Source organism: Trichechus manatus, unplaced genomic scaffold, assembly GCF_000243295.1.
Source record: "Trichechus manatus latirostris isolate Lorelei unplaced genomic scaffold, TriManLat1.0 scaffold00065, whole genome shotgun sequence".
NCBI classification, from domain to species: domain Eukaryota; kingdom Metazoa; phylum Chordata; class Mammalia; order Sirenia; family Trichechidae; genus Trichechus; species Trichechus manatus.
Genome location: NW_004444001.1, coordinates 3,865,341 through 3,886,798, shown reverse-complemented (window position 1 = coordinate 3,886,798; position 21,458 = coordinate 3,865,341). Strand labels below are relative to the sequence as shown.

General features: G+C 40.9%; 1 protein-coding gene across 1 annotated transcript in view; it reads right to left on the bottom strand.

Moving 5' to 3' along the window:
* The window catches only part of DNAH8 (dynein axonemal heavy chain 8), a 383,298-nt gene that overhangs the window by 107,229 nt on the left and 254,611 nt on the right, over positions 1–21,458 (bottom strand). The window contains 5 exon segments of the mRNA XM_023734112.1: positions 4,281–4,471; positions 4,572–4,824; positions 7,022–7,127; positions 11,253–11,435; positions 13,548–13,703. Coding sequence (XP_023589880.1) covers positions 4,281–4,471; positions 4,572–4,824; positions 7,022–7,127; positions 11,253–11,435; positions 13,548–13,703 — 889 coding nt within the window.

Sequence of the window (21,458 nt, the reverse complement as noted above, 5' to 3'; positions counted from 1 at the left end):
GCGCAGGACCGGGCAACGTTTCCTTCTGTTATACATAAGGTCGCCATGAGTTGGAGCCAACTTGACAGCAGCTAACAACAAATGCACCATTGCTGCTAATACTAAGAGTTACTGGTAGGTTAAGCAACCGCTAGAGAAAGCTACTGGCATGCAGTCTTAACTGATTCTGTTTCTCTAATATGAGTTCATCCTTTTTCTTGAGTGTCTCCAAAGAAATGTTTTCATGTAATCACACGGCTCAGAGACATCAAGAGATGACATCTAAGCTACGTCAGTGCTTCCAAATATAATGTGCACTTAAACCAACCTAGAATAGTCAAAACTCATCCTATTACCAAAAAGATCCCAGCTCTGTCACTAACTAGCCATGTAAATTTGAACGAGGGACTCGGTTTCCTCATCTGTCAAATGAGTGTAACCTACCAGATTGGTTGCTGTGAAGATTAAATAATGTATATAGAAAGCTTAGAACAGTCTTTGCCCATAGTAAGGGCTATGTAAGCATTAGCTGCTATTTCATCACTAACTCTAACTCCCTCTACTTTGAAAAGTCTAGGTCCAGTCCAACTTGGAAGGCAAGAGCTGATCCCCTAAGGTGTCCTTTTTATCCATGTCTGTGACAAAAGAAAGATACTGTCTTTCTAAAACAACCAGGCAGGGAAAACAAGCACATCACTCTACGATGCAGGACTGCCTCTGGTGTCCATTTCATTTTTAAAGTCCCCTGACATTCTGGGTGGAAGAATCAAGTCAAAGGCACCTTACAAATATTGCAGAAAAGAAGTAGTAATTGATACATTAGGACTGTCACTCTTGGGAAATCAAACATTTCTGCCATGATATGTCTCTTTCTTCCTTTCCCCTAAGTGCTGAGTTCAAAACTGATAAAATGTGGTCTATGATCTTGGAGCCATATTTGTTAAGTTTGTAAAAAAATACATTGAAAACAAAGTCATAGCATGAAATAATTCTGTCAAAAGATAAGCCTGTTCAAAACTAATACAACTGTATAACAAACCAGCTTTGTTTTAAAAGCTCTTTTACTGCTGAGCCAATTGTACTTCTATCAATCAATCTATCGTACAAATCTCAGATTAATCTTCCTAAAGCGCTGCCCTGTTGATGGTACATCCCTGCTCATAAAACTCGATGGCTCCCTACTGCCAGCAGAATTAAATCCAAACCTTTCACTAGTGATCCTAACTTTGTATAATTGAGTTCTCCCTGACTCTCTAGCTTTATGATCCAAATGGGTCCCAACTACACTCACACTGCAATCCAGATGTGTAGCCTTCTTTATTTTTCTATAACAAATCTAATCCTCTTCACAAATTCCTTTGCACTGGGCTGCCATGTCTCTCAATCATCTCTTATTTACATACTCTCTTTCAAAGACCTCAGTCTCTTTCAGGTAATATCTCTGAGTTCGGTTGTATTTGCTGGGGGAGCGGGGAGAGGGGAGTGGTGGGAAGGGGGGAGAGTTATATCTTGATAGGGCAGAGACCTCGGATCTCCTCAATGCCCTCTAGTCTCTACTTGTCTCAGTCACAGGCTGGGATCCCTGTACTGCACCCTCTGAGCTACAACAAACCCTGTTTGGTATGCTTTTGTACACAGCCCGAGCACTGGGCCCTGGCCCTTCGTCTCCAGTTACAAAGCCACCAGGCCCTGCAGCCTCTTGGTTCAAACCCCAGGCCTCTGCTGTGCACTAGGCCCTCTCAACATTTCCATGTGGCCTCCCTCCTGCTTGCCAAACTCCAGGCTCATCCATCTAGCCACTCCCCTCCATCCATGCTGCAATGCTGCTTCCATGATTTGTTGGAAGTGGCACTGGGCAGAATGCAGGGGCATCTCCTACCTGGATGTTTCTCCAGCAACCCTCTCCTGAGGTTCAGCCTCAGGAATGCATTTCCTGTGGTTGGGAAGATACCTTGAACAACAGACTTCCTTCCACCTCTGTCTTCCAATCCTACACATGTCTACCACGTTAGTCCTCCTAAAGAATCACACTGATCATGTCACTGCCTTGCTCAATACCTTACAACAACTCCTTGTTTCTTAACAAATCAACAAAACACTTCCTTTAGGAATCAAGGCTCTCCACAGTATGTCACCAATTGACACAGCCAGTCTTTCTTCCCATGAGTCCACCATATGGACCTTTCACTCCAACTGTCTTAGTTAGCTAGTACTGCTGTAACACAAACACCACAAGTGGGTGGCTTTAAAGAACAAAAATTTGTTTTCTCACAGTTTTGGCGGCTAAAAATCCAAATCAGGTTCTCGGCCATGTTGACTCCTTCCTTGTCATTAGCCAGGGCCTTTCTTGGATCCTTGGCAATTCTCACATAACATCTATCTTCCCCCATGAGTGTCTCTATGTCTTATCTGCTCCTTTTATAATTCAGAAGTGATTAGATTTATAACCCACCTGACTCAGGTATGATCTAATTAATTTAACAAAGAAAACCCGATATCAGAACAGGATTGTATCCACAGGTATAGAGGTTACGATTCTAACAAATATTTTCGGGGGTGTCATGGATTGAATTGTGTCCCCCAAAACATGTGTGTAGCAACTTGGCTAGGTCATGATTCCCAGTATTGTATGATTGTGTTATCTGATGCGATTTCCTTATGTGTTGTAAACTCTATCACTATGATCAGATTATATGTGATCTCTTATGTGTTGTAAACTCTAACACTCTGATGAGGTTATACTGACTAGGCTGACAAGATTAGATAGTGTCTTAATGCAATCTCCTTCGAGATATAAAAGAGAGAAGTGAGCAGAGACACATAGGAACCTCATACCACCAAGAAAGCAGTGCCGGGAGCAGAGCCTGTCCTTTGGACCTGAGCTTCCTTGTGCAGAGAAGCTCCAAGACCAGAAGAAGACTGATGACATGGACCTTCCTCCAGAGCCGACAGAGAAAACGTTCCCCTGGAGCTGACGCCCTGAATTTGGACTTGCAGCCTACTAGACTGTGAGAGAATAAACTTCGCTTTGCTAAATCCATCCACTCGTGGTATTTCTGTTAGAGCAGCACTAGATGACTAAGACAGGGGGACACAATTCAATTCATAACACCAAAAACACCAGACTGTTTTCTGTAACTTAAACATCCTCCATTCATGTCTTTGTTCATGCTATTCTGTCTCAGCACAGAATGTGTTCCTCATTTCTAGATACCTTTCAGGGTCCATCTCAAATGTCACTTTCTCTTTTTAGGGGGAGGAATAAAATGTTTTATTAAACTATCTACAAAGAGAAAAGAACACAAGCAAGAAACTGCAACATTTTTACCATGTATCAAATAATCCCTAAAACTCATGACTTAACCCACAAAGGTACATTTCCAAGAAGCTTTTCTCCATCTTTTCAACCATATGTAATCTCTTCCTCCTTTTACACCTAAATAAGCTTTGTTTTTAGCACTCTTATAACACTTCAGTTATTTTGCTTTGTTTTATAGTTACTTTTAAAATAATCTTTATCCCCATTATGTGGCTGTTGTTTCTTTTCAAGCAATGTCTCCTTCATCCTTCTATTTCCAACACTAGCATGGTGGGTTTACATTGTATGTGCTCAAAACATACTTGTTTAATTGAATTGACATAAAAATACCATTCTTTGGTCTTATTAATTATACTTTTAACATGGAAATAAGAAATGAATAGGATTAGTTTCCAATATGAAATACAAGTTGGCCTTTTTTGAAGTCTTAAAAATCATTATACTCCCTTGCTTAAGAACTGCGCTCTTGCAATAGGTAGATCAATCACTAGCATCACTTTTTCTCCCACAGCACAAACAGTTAAGCACTGAGCTACTAACTGAAAGGTTGGTGGCTCTAGTCCACCCAGCGCCACCTTGGAAGAAAGTCCTGGTGATCTACTTCTGAAAGATCACAGCCATAAAAACCCTATGGAGCACAGTTCTACTCTGACACAGATGGGGTCACCATGAATCAAAGTTGATGGTAGGTTGGTTTTGTTTTGTTTGTTTGTTTGGTAATGATGGGCAACAATGATAAAACTTAATTTAACTATTTAACTAAAACCACAGAATTAGCACAGACCTGAAATAAGTTATCTTGTGTAATGAGAACAAATGAATGGAAATCAGGAAAAAAAAAAAGAGGAATGCATGAAAAACGAGTTTCACTTTCACTAGAACACAATTTCTCTATTGTATCATAAAAATGGGTTTACAGGGCATCAGAAAGCATATCAAGCAATATCCTCTACATATCACATTCATATTCCAAATGCTTTACCTTTAATGAGAGCCTGGAATTCTCTGTGCTTAACTGTCCCTCTCTGAAGATCGATCTTCAAGGTCATGAGCAGCACAAAGAGGAATTTGTGGTTTTCATAGAGGCCTCTGACCGAATATACAAAAACTTCATATGTCAGATACTCAATAATGTTTGTAATTCTCTTTTGAGGTAGTGGAGATTTTTCAGATCTACATTTTAAAAAATTAAAGAGATAAGAAGCAATTTCTAAAAGAGTAGAAATACACCATTTTAAGTTACTGCTTTGGGGCAAAGCCAGCGAGGGCCCACCTGGCCATAGACTGGTCAAATAGCTTCAGGAACTGGGCCAGTGAAGTCTGGTACATGATGTTGACCATGCTCATCTCTGTGATGAGGAAATAGAGGATGCTTCCTCGGGTCGCCGCGGGTCGGAACTCTTCCTGAGCCATGTTTATCTTGATTTCGGTCTCTGCAGCTACGTGTAGCTTTTCACTTACTTCAGCTGCTGTCTGTTTGGTGGTTCGGAGGACACCAATGAGAGATTCGTCATCTACCAAGGAACCTGAAGGTCAAATAGGAAAATTACAGACTACAAGATGGAAAAGCCACAAGGCAAGATGCATTGCTTCTGAAATTATCGTGTTAATTTTCAACTCAACTTTTTAAAGCCCTCAGAAGAGTAGATTCTTCAGACATCAAAGGCTTCTAGTCCAATTACTATCCAATGCCTGAATCCCTGTAAATAACTCTCCTGCAGGATTACCCACCCCCACCTGAAAATCTCCTGCAAAGGGGGATTCTCAAGACAGCCTACACAATGGGCCTTCAAATATCTGAAGACAATGATCAGGGCTCCAACCACTCCCAGTGATTTTAGCTATTCCTTGTTTGACATGGCTTTCACTTCCGTTAGCATCTCAGTGGATCTCTTCAAAGTATCACTAGCTTGTCCCTCCAGATTGTCTCATGGTGCCAGCTGATCTGAATGCTACACACATGGGCCAACCCATATGAGTGAGTGATCTTTCTCTACTCCTGCTGCTTCAGGAGAACAGTCCTTGCCACTGAGAGCCCTGGTCCCTCCACGTCTCCAACAAGAGCAAATGTGGACGCAATGTCTCCCTAGCTATTGAACAGTCCTTGGAGGAAGAGAAATCTTTATTTTTAGTTTTATCCTTCATTATTGTTTTTAATAGACACAGCACATGTTCATTACAATAAATTAGTTTTTGAAATGTGGACAGACACATGGGCACGCTGAGTTAACATCACCTTGTCTACAAAGACAGTGCTCCGGCCTGCCTTAGAGTTCTGGATGGCAGGTGAATGTTAAAGGAAGGTGCTGAGTTATGCTGAAGGACATGCTATGTCTACTGTGGATGTCCAAATTGTGACTAACCTTACAGGAAAGAAGTCTTGATCCCGCACACTCTTGGCAAGATCAGGGACAGGGCCCTCAGCTCTCCTTGCTGATTAATTTAGAATGCCCAGAGGCATCTCAAATGGCTGGAAGAAGTCACTGGACCAAGAGACAGACAACTTCACCAGCAGAAGTGGTACAATTAAGGCAGATAAAAGGACTTTTCACCCAGCTCACCTTAAAGGTAGTGGTAGGGACCATTGTGAAAATAACCATAATATACTCTTAGAGGTAAGTTATTTGTTTTTTTTTTTTAAAATCTAGGGATTAAAATCAGAAAATATTCATTATTAGACTGCTAATGGGGGAGTTCCTGGGCAGTGCAAATGGTTGACTGCTTGACTACTAGCTGAAAAGTTGGCGGTTCAAACCCACCCAGGGGCTCCTGGGAAGACAGGCCTGGTGATCTATTTCCAGAAGTTCACAGCCTTGAAAACCCTGTGGAGCAGTATCTGCTCTGCACACGTCGGGTTGCCATGAGTTGAAATCAACTCGATGGTAACTAACACCAATAAAGGGTGGACTGTAGGTTGCTGTAATTTGCCTACTACAGAACAATATCATGTTTGTTAAATGTATTTTCTTTGGATAAATTTTTCTTTTATGTATATTGCAGAGAGAGTAACCAAAAACCAAACCTGCTGCCATCGAGCTGATTCTGACTCACAGCGACCCTACAGCAGAGAGGAGAACTGCCCCATAGGGTTTCCAAGGAGTGGCTGGTGGATTCAAACGGCCAACCTTCTGGTTAGCAGCTGAGCTCTTAACCACCATGCCACCAGGGCAGAGACAGTATGTCTGCCCAAACTGAGGTGTGGCAACGATTATTTGCCCCCACCCCCACCCTAGAGAAGAATCTATCCCTGATTTCTAAGTGGAAGGTTCAATCAAGTCGAGAGTGACCTGGGCCTTTGGTGCCCGGTACCTCTGACACTGATTACACGCGTCGTAACGCACTGCAGTAATTGCATTTCAACACCAAATGATAGAGTCAATCTAGGGAAAAAAAAACAGATTGAGCACATTAGTTTCCTTTGGGCAAGCAAATCAGCCTATTATGAGTTACCTAGCTCTGTTGGGAGCCCTTATTTTTTCAGGAGAGAGCAATTATATCAAGAAAACTGTGTTATTCTCAAACGCTCAGTCTCCATTTGCTAATTCAAACATCCGATTCCCTGCAGTGGCACTCTTTAATGTCTAGATGAAAATTGCCTCACTTGTTTTTACACTGATAACTTGGCTATTTCCTAACATCTATAATCATAGGGGCATTGGAAAGAGTTTACAAGGAATCCTTATCCAGAATCCGTTACTTGATTACTTCTTATTAACACAATACCTTTTGTAGCACTTAATTTATAGAGGAGGTTATCTTCCAGTTCTTTCATCTTCCGTTTATTAAAAGTAACATCCTCCAAAAGTTTAACCCTCTCAGACTCTAACTCCTGTTGTTAAGAAATAAACAATAACATAAGAACTGTAATTACCAATTATTATGCCAATTCCAAATTACTAGTGCTTATCAATTTAAAAATGTTTAAATCAAAGTGCATTCAAATGACAGAAGAAATTACTATTGTTAGCCAAATCTACCCATCTGTGTTTTTGTTTCTCTGGATAATTTTTAAAAATTGTGCCAACTAGCATTAAGCTTCCATAGCACTTGTACTGACATGCGTGAGACAAACCTGCCAAAATCATTTTGCCCGACTACCCCCAGCTCTCTTCCTAGCTCTAAGTTTATTAAGAGGGCCTTGTTCTCTTGGGCCTGTTCCCGCACTGCCTCTGTGAGAAATACTGACTCGATTTGCAGTCAGAAGTGGCAGAAACAAAGAGGCATTAATACCAGGAAATCAAGGGGCTACCCAGGCTGAATGTAAGCTCTTGGCTTGGAATCTGCCTATAGGAATGCCAGGTGCCTTATCTGGCACAGCCAGCTGCCAATTCAAATCCATTTTCCATTGTATTTGCCCTTCCTTATACAAGAGGCGCTAAACTGAGTGTTTAGAAGGTATATGTTTTTTCTACATAAATGATATCTTTTTAAAAATTATATTCTGAAAAACTTCCAAACTTTCAGAAAAGTTGTAAGACCAGCACGATGAGCTCTCCTACATCCTTTGCCTAGATTCTTAAATCAATATTTTGCTTGATCACTTTCTCGCTCTATAATGCTAATTGTTATTATCGTTATTGGTATTGCGGAACCACTTGCAGATGTCATGATCCTTTACCCCTAAATGCCATAGCAAAGGACCAGAACATTTTCACATAAACACAATGCAGTTTTCAAATTCGGGAAATTTAACATTGAAACAATACTCTTACTTAATATAGAGTCTCAATTCAAATTATCTCAATGTTCATCAGAGCAATTTTTTCTGGTCTAATACAGAATTACACATTACACTTAGAATTATGTTAAAAGAAGGTGTTTTACAACTATTCACTTGAGGAAGTTTCTTGAAAAACTTCTTCAGAAATTGCACTAACCAAAAACCAAAACCAAACCTATTACTGTCAAATTGATTCCAACTCACAGCGATCCTATAGGACAGAACAGAACTGCTGCATAGGGTTTCCAAGGAAAAATTGGTGGATTCAAACTGCAGGTCTTTTAGTTAGCAGCTGAGCTCTTAACCACTACACCAGTCTGGAAAGTCTTCCTAAGCCAATTAGTCAATCCAAAGCTAGAGCAGAGCATTCACCTGTACATCTACTATGGCTTGTATTACAACCTCCCTGTAGGTTATTTCCCTCTAACTAGATTCTGTGCATCTAGAGGGCAGGAACTTGTCCTATTCATTTTTGTATTTTTGTACTTTTTTTAATTGTATTTTACAAGAAGGTTTACAAGCAAATTAGTTTCTCATTAAACAATTAGTATACATATTGTTTTATGACATTGGTTGCCACCCCCACTACGTGTCAACACTCTCCCCTTCTCGACTTTGGGTTCCCCATTACCAGCTTTCTTGTTCCCTCCTGCCTTCTCATCCTTGACCCTAGGCTGGTGTGCCCATTTAGTCTCATTTTGTTTTATGGGCCTGTCTAATCTTTGGCTCAAGAGTAAACCTCAGAAGTGACTTCAGTACTGAGTTAAAAGGTGTCTGGGGGCCATATTCTTGGGGTTTCTCCAGTCTCTGTCAGACCAGTAAGTCTGTTTTTTTTGTGTGTGTGTGTGAGTTCAAATTTTGTTCTACATTTTTCTCCAGCTCTGTCTGGGACCCTCTACTGTGATCCCTGTCAGAGCAGTTGGTGGTGGTAGCCGGGCACCATGTAGTTGTGCTGGACTCAGTCTGGTGGAGGATGTGGTACATGCATGGACTAATCTTTCTCTTGTGTCTTTGGTTTTCTTCATTCTGTCTTGCTTCAGATGGGGTGAGATCAGTGGAGTATCTTAGATAGCCACAAGCTTTTAAGACCCCAGATGCTACTCACCAAAGTAGGATGTAGAACATTTTGTTTATAAACTATGATATGCCAGTTGAGCTAGATGTTCCCTGAGACCATGGTCCCTAGCCCTCAGCCAAGTAATTCAGTCCCTCAGGGAGTTTGGATGTGTCTATGGAGCTTCTATAACCTTGCCTTTGTCAAGCTGTGCTTGACAGCACTTATCTTGAGGCTTTGCAGAGAAGGGACTCAATCCAATAAGCATTTGTTAAACTGAAATGCTCTGCATTTAGTTTAACTTCTTTTCTTTTTTACATATGGGAAACTGCAGACCCAGAAATATTAACTCCAAATTATACCCCAAAATGACATATACAACTAGTTCTGGCAGAGACAGGCCTAATACCCTTGTCCTCCAACTCCAAGACTAGTGTTACTGTACCAGCTGGTTTGCAGTATTTAATGGGGTGGTGATGAAGAACATGGCTGTATTTGTAGGGGAATGTCTAATGAATCGTTTTCATTAAAATGATCATTCCTGGGTGGTAGTATAGGAATACGTGGACAAAATGAAATTCCTTCTAAGCAGATACGGAAAAAACAGGCCTGGTAAACACTTAAGTTTTACAGCATGACCTATAAGGCTTATCTGGGAGTGTTGGCATGGTGGAAAGTCCATGAGCTGTTATAGGTGAGATCCTTATTCTCTGTGGGCCTCCATTTGTTCATCTATAAAATGGGGATGACTGCATTAAATATAATGTAGCAAGATGTCCTCCTGCACATTAAATGTGCACTTGGTTTTCTCCAGCAAGAGAAGCACCAGAAAAATCACCTTAGAATCACCAAAGGAATGCCCAAAGAAAAGTTGGTATGGTGCATCTTAGTGCATCTCTTGAAGGGGAGGCTAAGGCCTAAGAAGAATGTGGGTATGGGACGTTCTAGAGACAAGGAGGGCAGCCTACCTTAGACAGTGGAGTCGCTTGCCTTGGAGGCTACTGCAGCCTGCACAAGGGTCCTAGACCAGTGTGGACTCATCTCAGAATAGACCAACAGCATCAGTTGGACCACAAAGGACTAATTTTCAACAGTGCATCATATAACCCTGAGAGGAGATGGCGTATTGGACTGAGGAGCCAGTGCCCTTTCTGCCTGGCCAGGGAAGTGGGACTGATAGCCTTTCTGGATTGCATAAGCTCTGGGTTGTGTGATGAGAACTGAGATCAGGCAGCTAATGAGAGTCAAACCAGACGGTGCTCCTTCCACTCCACCACGCAGGATGCCTTTCAAGGTCCTGCCCCCAAGGCTAACCATTTCTATTAACTAGTTAGGATTTTACTTATTATTTCACTGATTCGTTCTATTTCTCAGGGGTCTGCATCACTTCTCTTTCCCTCCCTGAATGTCTTTCCTGCATGTTTATGGCCATCTGTTTATATCTCTTCCCTGTCCTTCTCTCCCTGGCCATTCCTCTTTCATCTTTCTCATTCTCTCATTTTATGCCTCTCTGCCCTTATTATTTCAAACTTTGCCTTTTCCTAGAATCCTTAATATGAAAATTAAGCTAATACAAACATTCTCATGTGTTATGCAGATGTATTTGTTTACACAAATGTATAGTTTAATCTTGTATCAGTCTCTTAAAATCTTCCAATCTTAAGTTGCTCTTTGTTTTCTTAGAACCTCCAATTATATTTAATTAATATCCCGCTCCGGTACAAATTTCGTTTAATTAAGATAAAGGGACGTCCCCTGTATAAAGATTGTAGTAGTTGAAAGTATTACCGTGGTAAAAATACCCATTCAGAGCAATTTTCTTTTCCTCCGGGATCATTGTTTTATTGAATTTTCCAGGTGTCCCTGGGGCCATCCATAGGACTATAGATGCAGGTTCCCTTCATGAAAATCAACACACCAAAGGCTTACAGACAGAAGCAGAAGAGTGGTGTGTGTGTGTGTGTGTGTGTGTGTGTGTGTGTGTCGTGTGTGGGGTTGGAGGAGAGGTGAGTTATGATGCTTTCTGGCAAGAATTGAGATTGCAAAATGAGTATTTCTTTATGTTAATAAGGATAGAGATGATTTGCTTAATTTTTTATTTTCCATACACTTAGCAGTTTCCCAATACATTTTAAAAGTTTATTTTAAGTAGAAGTTTTTTACCTTGAGAGAGTAATTACCTGTTTCTCTGTCAGAATTACTCTCCTTAGTAACTGATTCTCAAGTCCTTTCATCGTAACGGTAAAATCAATAACGGACGTCTTAGCATTGATCTCAGGGGTAAAGGCAGGGTTTGGTAACTTTGTAGTAATATAAAGTTTAAATGTATCCATGATATCACATTCCTTATCACCAACTTTCACCTACATCAATTCAAATGTAAAATTAGGAACAGCTTCAGGGAGAGCACAAGAAATGCGGGTTCAATTCAGGAAAGGATTTACCAAAGGTAAGGGCTGTGCAGCTAGAATGAACTGTGAAGGAAGTTTATAAAATTTTAATTACTGATCAATAAAGTCTATTAATTTAGAATAATTTAGATTTGTGGTCCTGCCTTAAGATGTTTTAGCCACAACACCAAGCAAATTAAATGAAAACACATCCAAAACAAATGGTGAACAAAGGAAAACACAGATGCATGTAGGATTTGACTTTAAAATTTTACTAAGTGCTATGTTGATTTGTATTTATCATTCTTATCCACTGTTATAGTACAGGAGCTGCTATTTTTTTCCTCACTTGAGAAAATTGTTTCCTACTATGGAAATGTGCTGTATTTATAGGAGGTATTGTTTCTTGCTGCATTTCACAGTTGTATCTGAAGCATATTTGATAACAGAGTTAATGTAATTTTCAAAGAAAAAATGCCTACACTTTATTTTTCAGAACAATTACAGTTGTCTTAAATACTATTTGCAATATATTGAAAAATAACTTGTTTTGCTATCTAAAATTCAAATGGAAATTATAACACTTACAAACAACTTAAATTTTTAATAAATCTTAATCCTGTATGTGATTGAATACTGAGCCACATCGTTAAGGATATTAAAATATTCTGAGGCATCATGCCTTCATAATATAGTAAGAACCTGGGGTCTTTTAAAAGAACTTCAGGAATGTGGAGTCCATAACCTCCTCTGACATGGTAAATATGGCACATAAAAGAATTCACACTATAAAAAAATTTTGCTAAATAAATCTGTTTTTGTTTAATGAGAAATTTTCCATTCTTCACTCATTCACTGATATTTGTGAAATTAAGCTGTCTAAAGTGGACAAACTCAATCAGAAATGCTGATATTCATCAAGAAAGAAAACCAAAGAAGCCTGAAGTAGAGAATAACAACAATTAAAAAAGAAACAAACTGAAAACAATTCAGGTTATCATGAACAATTGGGAACAGTATCCCATAGCTTCCAGCAAAGTCAATGAGTTTAGATTGAAAGTTAATAAAGAGAGAAATGAACAAATCAGTATCTATAGACTTTATTAAAATGTCATTTTCTCTAGTGAGAAAATCCAAGTTTTCATGTATGTGTGCATAAATCCAAACCAGTCAGTTCCAACTCACGGCCAACCCATGTGTTACAGAATAGAACTGCACTCCATAGGATTTTCATGGCTGTGACCTTTTGGAAGTAGATCACCAGGCCTTTCTTCTGAGGTACCTCTGGGTGGGTTCAAACCACCAGCCTTTTGGTTAGTAGCCCAGTGCTTAACTGTCTGTGCCACCCAGGGACATGTTGCTGTTGTTGGGTGCTGTTGAGTCGATTCTGACTCATAGCTACCCCATGCGATAGAGTAGAAGCATCCCATAGGACTTTCTTGGCTATAATCTTTACAGAAGCAGATTGCCAGGTCTTTCTCCCACAGAGTCAATGAGTGGGTAGAACTGCCAACCTCTCAGTTAGCAGCGGAGTTGTTGCACCACCATATATTAAAAAACCCGCTGCTGTTGAGTCAATTCTGACTCATAAGCCAAAACCAAGCCTGTTCTGTTGAGTCCGTTCCAACCCAGCAACCCTACAGGCCAGAGAAGAACTGCCCCACAGGGTTTCCAAGGCTGTAATCTTTACAGAAGCAGACTGCTACATCTTTCTCCCACCAAGCGGCTGGTGAGTTTGAACCGCCAACCTCGTATGTATATGTATCTTGCAAAATCAATTTTCTCATGGCTGCTAAAACATATATAGTTTGTGTGTAACACTAATACATTATTGTTACGACCAGACATGTGTTTCCTTAACACGTTATTTAGTTTCAGCTAAATGGCTACTCTTACCAAGATATTGCTCTCCTCTTGTATTTTTCATGTGCTATAAAAAAATAAAAGGAAACTCTGAATATCAGTTTGGAAATAATTTTTTTTCCAATGTTCCAAATTCTACCACCTGAAGGAACTGCCTTTGCTGCTATGCTCAAAAAGATAAGTAGATGTCACCATTGTTCTTTTCTTTTTTACAATGCTCACCTTGAAAGTGGTGCCTGATTTAATGAAATTCTTTTCTAATACATTATCCAGGGCTGGATCCAGCTCCTCGCGAATGTCCTCAATGAGAAGGGGTCGGCCCAAGGAAAGGCTGTCCTCCAAGTGTGTGCGGAAATATTTATGGTTCAGAGACGTCACCTAAAAATAAAGAGCTCTATAATATATAAATGTTATAGAGAATTTACCCATTCCTAAGTGGAAACCAAGGGATTTACTGGACAGATGATGAAGAATTTTAGGGGCAATATAGGAGTCTTACTTATAACAATAAAAGTAGCAAACAAAAAGTAATTTTCAAAGCTTGGTGAGTCGTGACTTTGTTGAAGCACTGGATGTGCAATGGGGTCTCTGACCGATAGAGGAGAACAAAGTGGCACTCCTTTGACGGAATGTCAGAGCTCTGCTCCTGAGAGATGGAAGAGAAGTAGTCAAGGATTAATCCTTTTAAACTTACATAGCTACAATCACTCAGAGAAAATAAAGTAACTTGCATAATTGTGATATGCATTCATCTTCTCAGGACTCCTGTAAGGTGAATAAGTAAGTGAAAAATAGAAATTAAGCATAAGAATGTCAGAAATAATATATTGAGTCAAATCAAGGGTCCATTCATGTATTCTGTCTCTAACAATGGCACAATGACAGATACTTTGCATAAAGTCAACCTGAAAGATTACAGATAGGTAGATATCTGCTGTCTTAGTCATCTAGTGCTGCTACAACAGAAATACCACAAGTGGATGGTTTTAACGAAAAGTTTATTTCCTTACAGTAAAGTAGGCTAAAAGTCCAAATTCAGGGTGTCAGCTCCAGGGGAAGGCTTTCTCTCTCTTGGCCTTCTCATCAGTGTTCCCCCGGACTAGGAGCTTCTCGGCACAGGGACCCCAGTCCAAAGCACACACTCTGCTCCCGGCACTGCTTTCTGGATGGTATGAGGTCCCCCTGTTTCACTGCTCACTTCTGTCTGTTATATCTCAAGAGATTGCCTCAGGACACAATCCAGTCTTGTAGATCCAGTCCTGCCTTACTAACACAACTGCCACCCATCTTCCCTCATGAACATCATAGAGGCAGAATTTACAACATATAGGAAAATCACACAGTACCAGGAATCATGGCCCAGCCAAACCGATATACACATTTTTGGCGGGACATAATTCAAACCGACAGCTGCCTTTGAGTTGATTCCAGTCCATGCTGACCTTACGTACAACAGAAGGAAATGTTGCCCAGTTCTACCTCATTCTCACAACTGCCAGCATGTTCAAGCCCATCGTTGCGCCTATTGTGCCAGCCCATCTCACTGAGGGTTGCCCTTGCCCTCACTGGTCCACTACTTCATTAAACATGACGTCCCCCTCAAGCAATTGATCCTTCCTGATGGCATGTGCAAAGCAAATGAGTTGTACAATGTTCTGTTGTGATCCATAAGGTTTTTATGGGCTAATTTTGAAAGTAGATCACCAGGCTTTTCTTTTTAGTCTGTCTTAGTCTGGAAGCTCTGCTGAAACCTGTCCACCATGGGTGTTTCTGCTGGTACCGGAAATACAAGTAGCATAGCTTCCCACACTACAGCAGGACAAAGTCAAATTGATAGAAAAGTAGTAAAAGATTATAAATTTACCTTACATATTCCTGCATTTTAAAAAAATTAGAACTTTGAATGCCTGGAAGGGCCCCCCATTTTTAGGTCAGTGTTTGTTTTTAGTTAAAAAAAAAAAAAAAAGACATACTGGGCTGGTTGATCTCTGCATAAGCCAAATGGCTTTGAACTCTTACTTCTTCTATGATCCCTCCCTCAGCCTAACTGTGAGGATCCCCAAAGGCTCACTCTTCAACTCTCTATTCTATCTCCTTATACTCTATCCCCTGAACTCAACTATTGCTGTTATGCTATTGGGGGTGTTGACCTTGACATGAGGGATAATCCACTGGGACAGAAAATAATTAGGAGTGTGGAATTTTTTAAAAAAATCTCTACTTGCTATTAAAAAAAAAAACGTGGAATTGAAAAATTAAATAGGTCTACTTCTGTCCTGTCTTGATTCAAAAGGGAATAACAAAAACAAAAAATCCTGCACATGAAGAAAGCTGTTTCCCTGGACAGATAGTTTTATTTATACAATTGATGTACTGCGAAACTCCTGAGTGTGATAAGAAAAATAAACAGTCTTAGTTATCTTATTAACCATAATAAAAAAAGGTCCCAATAATACTAAATTTAATTATGTCCTGATCTATTTCCCAAGGAGTAAACTCCCTATTTTGTGATTTCCTTCCAAAGTAAAGAAATCATTTTCATATTATCAGTTTATTTGAGATTAACCATTTGCGATATCTTTTACAAACTTGCAATAACGTCTTGGAGTCATAATTTCAGGTTTAATTCATGGGTTCTTTCTTGTATAAAAACACTATGTGGTTAGCTGCTGCCAGAGCCTGTGGGTATTTACAAGGTGGTCAGTGAATTCCTGATAGAGAATGTGGTACAGTGAATTGTTTTCATATGGCCTTTCTAGCCATGGTTGAAACTGCCACAAAATGACTGGCTGAGACAATACAAAAAAGGTGTGCAAAACTGCTGCAGGGATTGGACAGCAATTATGCAAATAAGGTGCCTGTGGCCTACCAAGGGAATTGGTCAGTTTTGCCATCCCAGTAGGCTTAAAAGAGCCAATCCCACAGAGGTTGAGGGGGACCTCAGTACCATCAAGAAGAAGAGCCAGGAGCAGAGTACATCCTTTAGACTGCGGGTCCCTGCACAGAGAAACTCCTAGACCTAGAAGACAGAGCTGTAACACTGGAAGCAGCATGAGATGGCAGTGGCACAGGACTGGCCGCAGCACAGGACTGGCAGATGGCTGCAGTGGGGTCCCAGGCCCATGAAGTGAGAGAGCTGAGTGCCTTTGGGCAGGAGGCTTCCTGGCAGAGTAGGGTGCCTCTGGGAACTTGCTGGTGGAGCTAAAGAGCTGTAACACTTGTTCGAGCCAGAAAGAGGCCAACAGTGAGGGCTGGCAGGAGGTATGGCTGACAGCGAGGCCTGCCTGCCTGCGGGCATGGCAGAGAAGGAGCTTAGAGGTTGGAAGCTGTCCTAATTAAAAACTATATCCTGTCTCCTGAGTTGTTCCTGTTACTTCCAAGTTGATCCTGATCCTGATTTGTAACCCATTACTTCCCTAATAAATCCCATAATCATGAGTGTGGTCTGTGAGTTCTGTATGGCCATTGCAACGAATTATCAAACTCACCAGAGAAGCAGAGAGTGCCATGGGGAAGACGGCTGGTGTCCAAAAGGGTGAAAAAGGTTGGAGAGTGGCGGTATGGCTGACCTTCACCTCATAGGGATCAGCCTTGGGCTGATTATTCTCTCTCTTCCTCCTGAAGTTAGACTGTCTCTGATGCTAACACCACGTTAGAGGGAGACTTGATAAACACATTCTCTTTCCGGAGGCCATAGCTGTAAGTCTTGGAGATGACATCGAAGGTGGCCTTGACAAAGCTACCAAAGTGAAGTGCAGCGCTGGATGCATAAAATATGTTTGCTTTTCATTTGTATGTGTTTGTGTATGTTTATGCATGCTCAGAAAATAATGCTTTCTGAACAAGGAGAATGCGGTTCTATCTGCTTTCATTTCAGCAGTTGGCGGTTTTGAAAATAAAGAAGTGATTCTGGCATGTTTCTGTTACTTCCCCAAGAAGGTCTCTGGGACTGGATTGCATCAGGAAGGAGACTGTCAATGAGCTTAAGGAAGAAATGCGGAGACAAAGCTGTGATCAGGAAAAATAGTAGCAATGATGGCAAGGGAAACAGGAGCATGCTTTGAGGTAAGGAAGCCCAGGCAAGGTTGTAAGAATAAGACGAGCAGGGAGAGCAACAGCCAGGGGAGTCAACAGAAATGAAGCAAGGGATAGGATACAGTTGAGTTGGATCTAGGAAACTCACTTCACAAACAGGGGTGTTTTGGTATACCCCTTTAGTGCACTCCCTCTGTAACGTGGTTCCTTAAGAAGTTTGTAGAAATGGATGCCATTTCCCTTCATCTTCACCTCCATTTACACTCCCTGATTTCTCTGGGTTCTCTAGGTAAACATGGAACGATGCATTATGTTCTGAAGTGTTAATGAGGTAGGATATCTTTGGTGTGCTCCTGAGTGCTACAAGTGTCTGCTTGCCACTGACAGCCCACTCCACATTGGAGCTATCAAAAATTCTGGTACCTCAGCTGTACGTCTGATGACTCACAGGATCAGTGGTGGACAAAGGCAGGTGACTAAAAAGATCTTATGGAGTCCTGGTGGCACAGTGGTTAAGAGCTCGGCTGCTAACCAAAAGACTGGCGGTTCAAATCCATCAGCTGTTCCTTGGAAACTCTTCAGGGTAGTTCTACTCTGTCCTGTAGGGTCACTATGAGTCAGAACCGACTCAGTGGCAATGGGTTTTGTTTTGTTTTTGGTTTATGGGCTGCTAACTCAGGAGCAGCTTTATACAAGGCAGTACACAAGTGTATTTTCAAACAGAAGAATAGCAACCATGCTAAATTCACTTGCTAAATCTAATGGTTTGTCTCTAATGTGTTGAAATTCTAAGCCCTGTACCTGTAAATATGACACTATTTGGAAATAGGCATTTCCTTTTGTTATGCTGTATCAACTTGAAGGTAACTGGTTTTTGTTACGTTATTGAGATCATACCAGAGTAGAGTGGGTCCTAAGCCTAATCACTTCAGAGGTATAAAAACAGCAGAATAGACACTGAGACACGCACAGGGGGAAGACACCATATGAAGACAGACACACACACCGGATGCATCTACAGGCCCAGAAACATCAAGGATTGCCAGCTACTAGAAGCTAAAAGAGACAAAGAAAGATCTCCTCCTAGAGCCATGCCCTGAATTCGGAGTTCTAGACTTCTGAACTGTGAGAAAATAAATTTCTGTTCTTTAAAGCCACCACTTGTAGTATTTTTTGTTACAGCAGCACTAGGTAACTAAGACAAGATTCTTTTGGGTTTTCTATGTACATATTCATGACCTCTGCAAATAATGACAGTTTCATTTGTTCTACACTAATACTTACAGGCCTTTTATTTCCTTCTCTTCACAGGTTGCTGTAGGATTTTTGTAAATAATTTTTATCTGATTAGAAAAATCCCTCCTATCTTAGTTTGCTGAAGTTTTATCATGACTGGGTAGTGAATTTTACTAAGTGCTTTTTCTGCACTTATCAGGATGACCACAGGAGTTTTTCTGTTTTCTCCTGTAATGATTACACACTTTGATTAATTCATTTAAATTCAATAAATATCAGAATTCCTACTCTATATAAAGAACTGGGCAGAAAATATAAAGATGAATAAAATCATAATCCTGGCCAACAAGAAGTTTATGGTATAGTAGAGATAAATTTTGAAGGATTCTACCTGGAAACTATTAAATGACAGAAGAAGCATCAAAACAAGATGGAAGGAATACACAGAGGCACTATACGAAAAAGAGTTGGTCAACGTCCAACCATTTTAGGAGGTAGCATATGATCAAGAACCAATGGTACTAAAGGAAGAAGTCCAAGCTGCGCTGAAGGCATTGGCTAAAAACAAGGTCCAGGAATTGACAGAATACCAACTGAGATGTTTCATGAAATGGATGCAGCGTTGGAAGCCCTCACTCATCTATGTCAAGAAATCTGGAAGACAGCTACGTGAGTAACCAACTGGAAGAGATCCATATTTGTGCCCACTCCAAAGAAAGATGATCCACAGAATGCAGAAATTATCAAATAACATCATTAACATCACACACAAGTAAAATTTTGCTGAAGATCATTCAAAAACGGTGCAGTAGTAAATAGACAGGGAACTGCCAGAAATTCTAGCTAGATTCAGAAGAGGACGTGGAACAAGGGATACCACTGATGATGTCAGATGGATCTTGGCTGAAAGCAGAGAATACCAGAAAAATGTTTACCTGTGTTTTATTGACTATGGAAAGGCATTCAACTGTGTGGATCATAACAAATTATGGATAACATTGTGAAGAATGGGAATTCTAGAATACTTAATTGTTCTCATGAGGAACCTGTACATAGACCAAGAGGCAGTCATTTGAACAGAACAAGGGGATACTGCATGTTTCAGAGTCAGAAAAGCTGTGCGTCAGGGTTGTATCCTTTCACCATACTTATCCAATCTGTCTGCTAAGCAAACAGTCCAAGAAGCTGGACTATATGAAGAAGAACACAGCATCAGGATTGGAGGAAGACTCATTAACAACCTGCAATATGCAGATGACACAAACTCACTCGCTTAAAGTGAAGAGGACTTGAAGCACTTACTGAAGAAGGTAAAAGACTACAGCCTTTAGTACGGATTGCATCTCAACATAAAGAAAACAAAAATCCTCACAGCTGGACCAATAAGCAACATTACGATAAAAGGAGAAGACTGAAGTTGTCAAGAATTTAATTTTACTTGGATCCACAATCAACACCCACAGAAGCAGCAGTCAAGAAATCAAACGGGAACTTCCAGCAAAATGACGCTCTAGGCAGAAGCACCACGCTGTTCCTCCACAGCAAAGATCCGAAAAATTGAGCCAAATGGAGAAAACAACAATCCTAAACCCTAAAACATCAAATGAAGAGATAAAGAACTCAGCCAAGCACCAAATGGAATGAGAAAACTGACAGAGAACCGAGAGCGAGGAGAGATTCATGCAGAGGTCCCCTATCAGCTAACGCAGTGTGGATCCACCATGTTGGACTCCTATCGGGGACCAGCAAACCAGGGGTACAAGAAAGCAGCTTCACGGAGCTTCCAGCAGGAGACAAAACAACTGGTAATTTGCTGTATACCTTTCCCACCCCCAACCGTTCTGCACCCCTACTCAGCCTCCTCTGCTTCCCGCGGCCACAATCTCTTATCCGGGAAGCACTGGCTGCTTGGATTCCACACACCCGAATGGGCTGGCTCTCTGAGTGCCATTTGTTGGCTGCTGGTGTTGCTTTCTTCCGCTTCTTTTGATTTCTTCCTTACCTCTCACCACCTCCCCTTCCTTTTGCTCAAATACCTGGCTCCATGAGCCATCTTTCCTTCTTTCTGAGGGACTACAGAGCTCCGTTCGAGTGTGGCGCTACTTCCCGGTCTGGGCTGCTGTGCTGGTGGGATCCCAGGGCTTTTGTTCGTTTGTTTGTTTTGAATTGTTTGTTTGTTTTCTTTTCCTTCTCTTGAGTTGGGAGCCCGTTCTGCCCAAGCGGTGCTGCATGGCTCGGAAACTACCCCCTTGGCTTTCACAGACATGCAGAGGAATCCCTGAGGACATTTCTTTTTCGTTGGTTTTTTTTTCTGTTTTTTGGGGGGCTTTTCTTGTTCTTTTTTTTTTAATTTGTTTTGTTTTCTTTTCTATCTTTTTGCCTTTTTGTCTTACTTCATTACTCACTTTCTTGTCTCTCTATGTCTTCCTTCTCATTCTGTTCCCTGAATACATCGTGTTGTATATGTCTATGCCTTCTAGCCAGGCTGTACTGCAACATCTGAGAACAACTTCCCCAGACATCATAGCCACACCAGTGGGATCCCTGGGAACTTTGCTGTTCTTTACCCTTTCTGAATTTTATTTATTCATTCTTTTCTTTTTTTTCCTCCTCTTCCCCTTTCTGTTTTTCTCCATTTCATAGTCTCTCATCTCTCCTCTCCAATGGCAAGCTCCCCTAGCATTCATTTTTGTTTGTTTGTAAGTTTTCGGATCCTGTTCTCTCTCCTCTTTCCCATATCCATCTTAGCTCCACACATAACAATCTACCCACTACATCCTGCCTAACTGCACCATGTGTTTAACATCACACCACCAAGCAGCACAGGCATGGCCTACTGGAACCTGCCCTGCACTGATTACC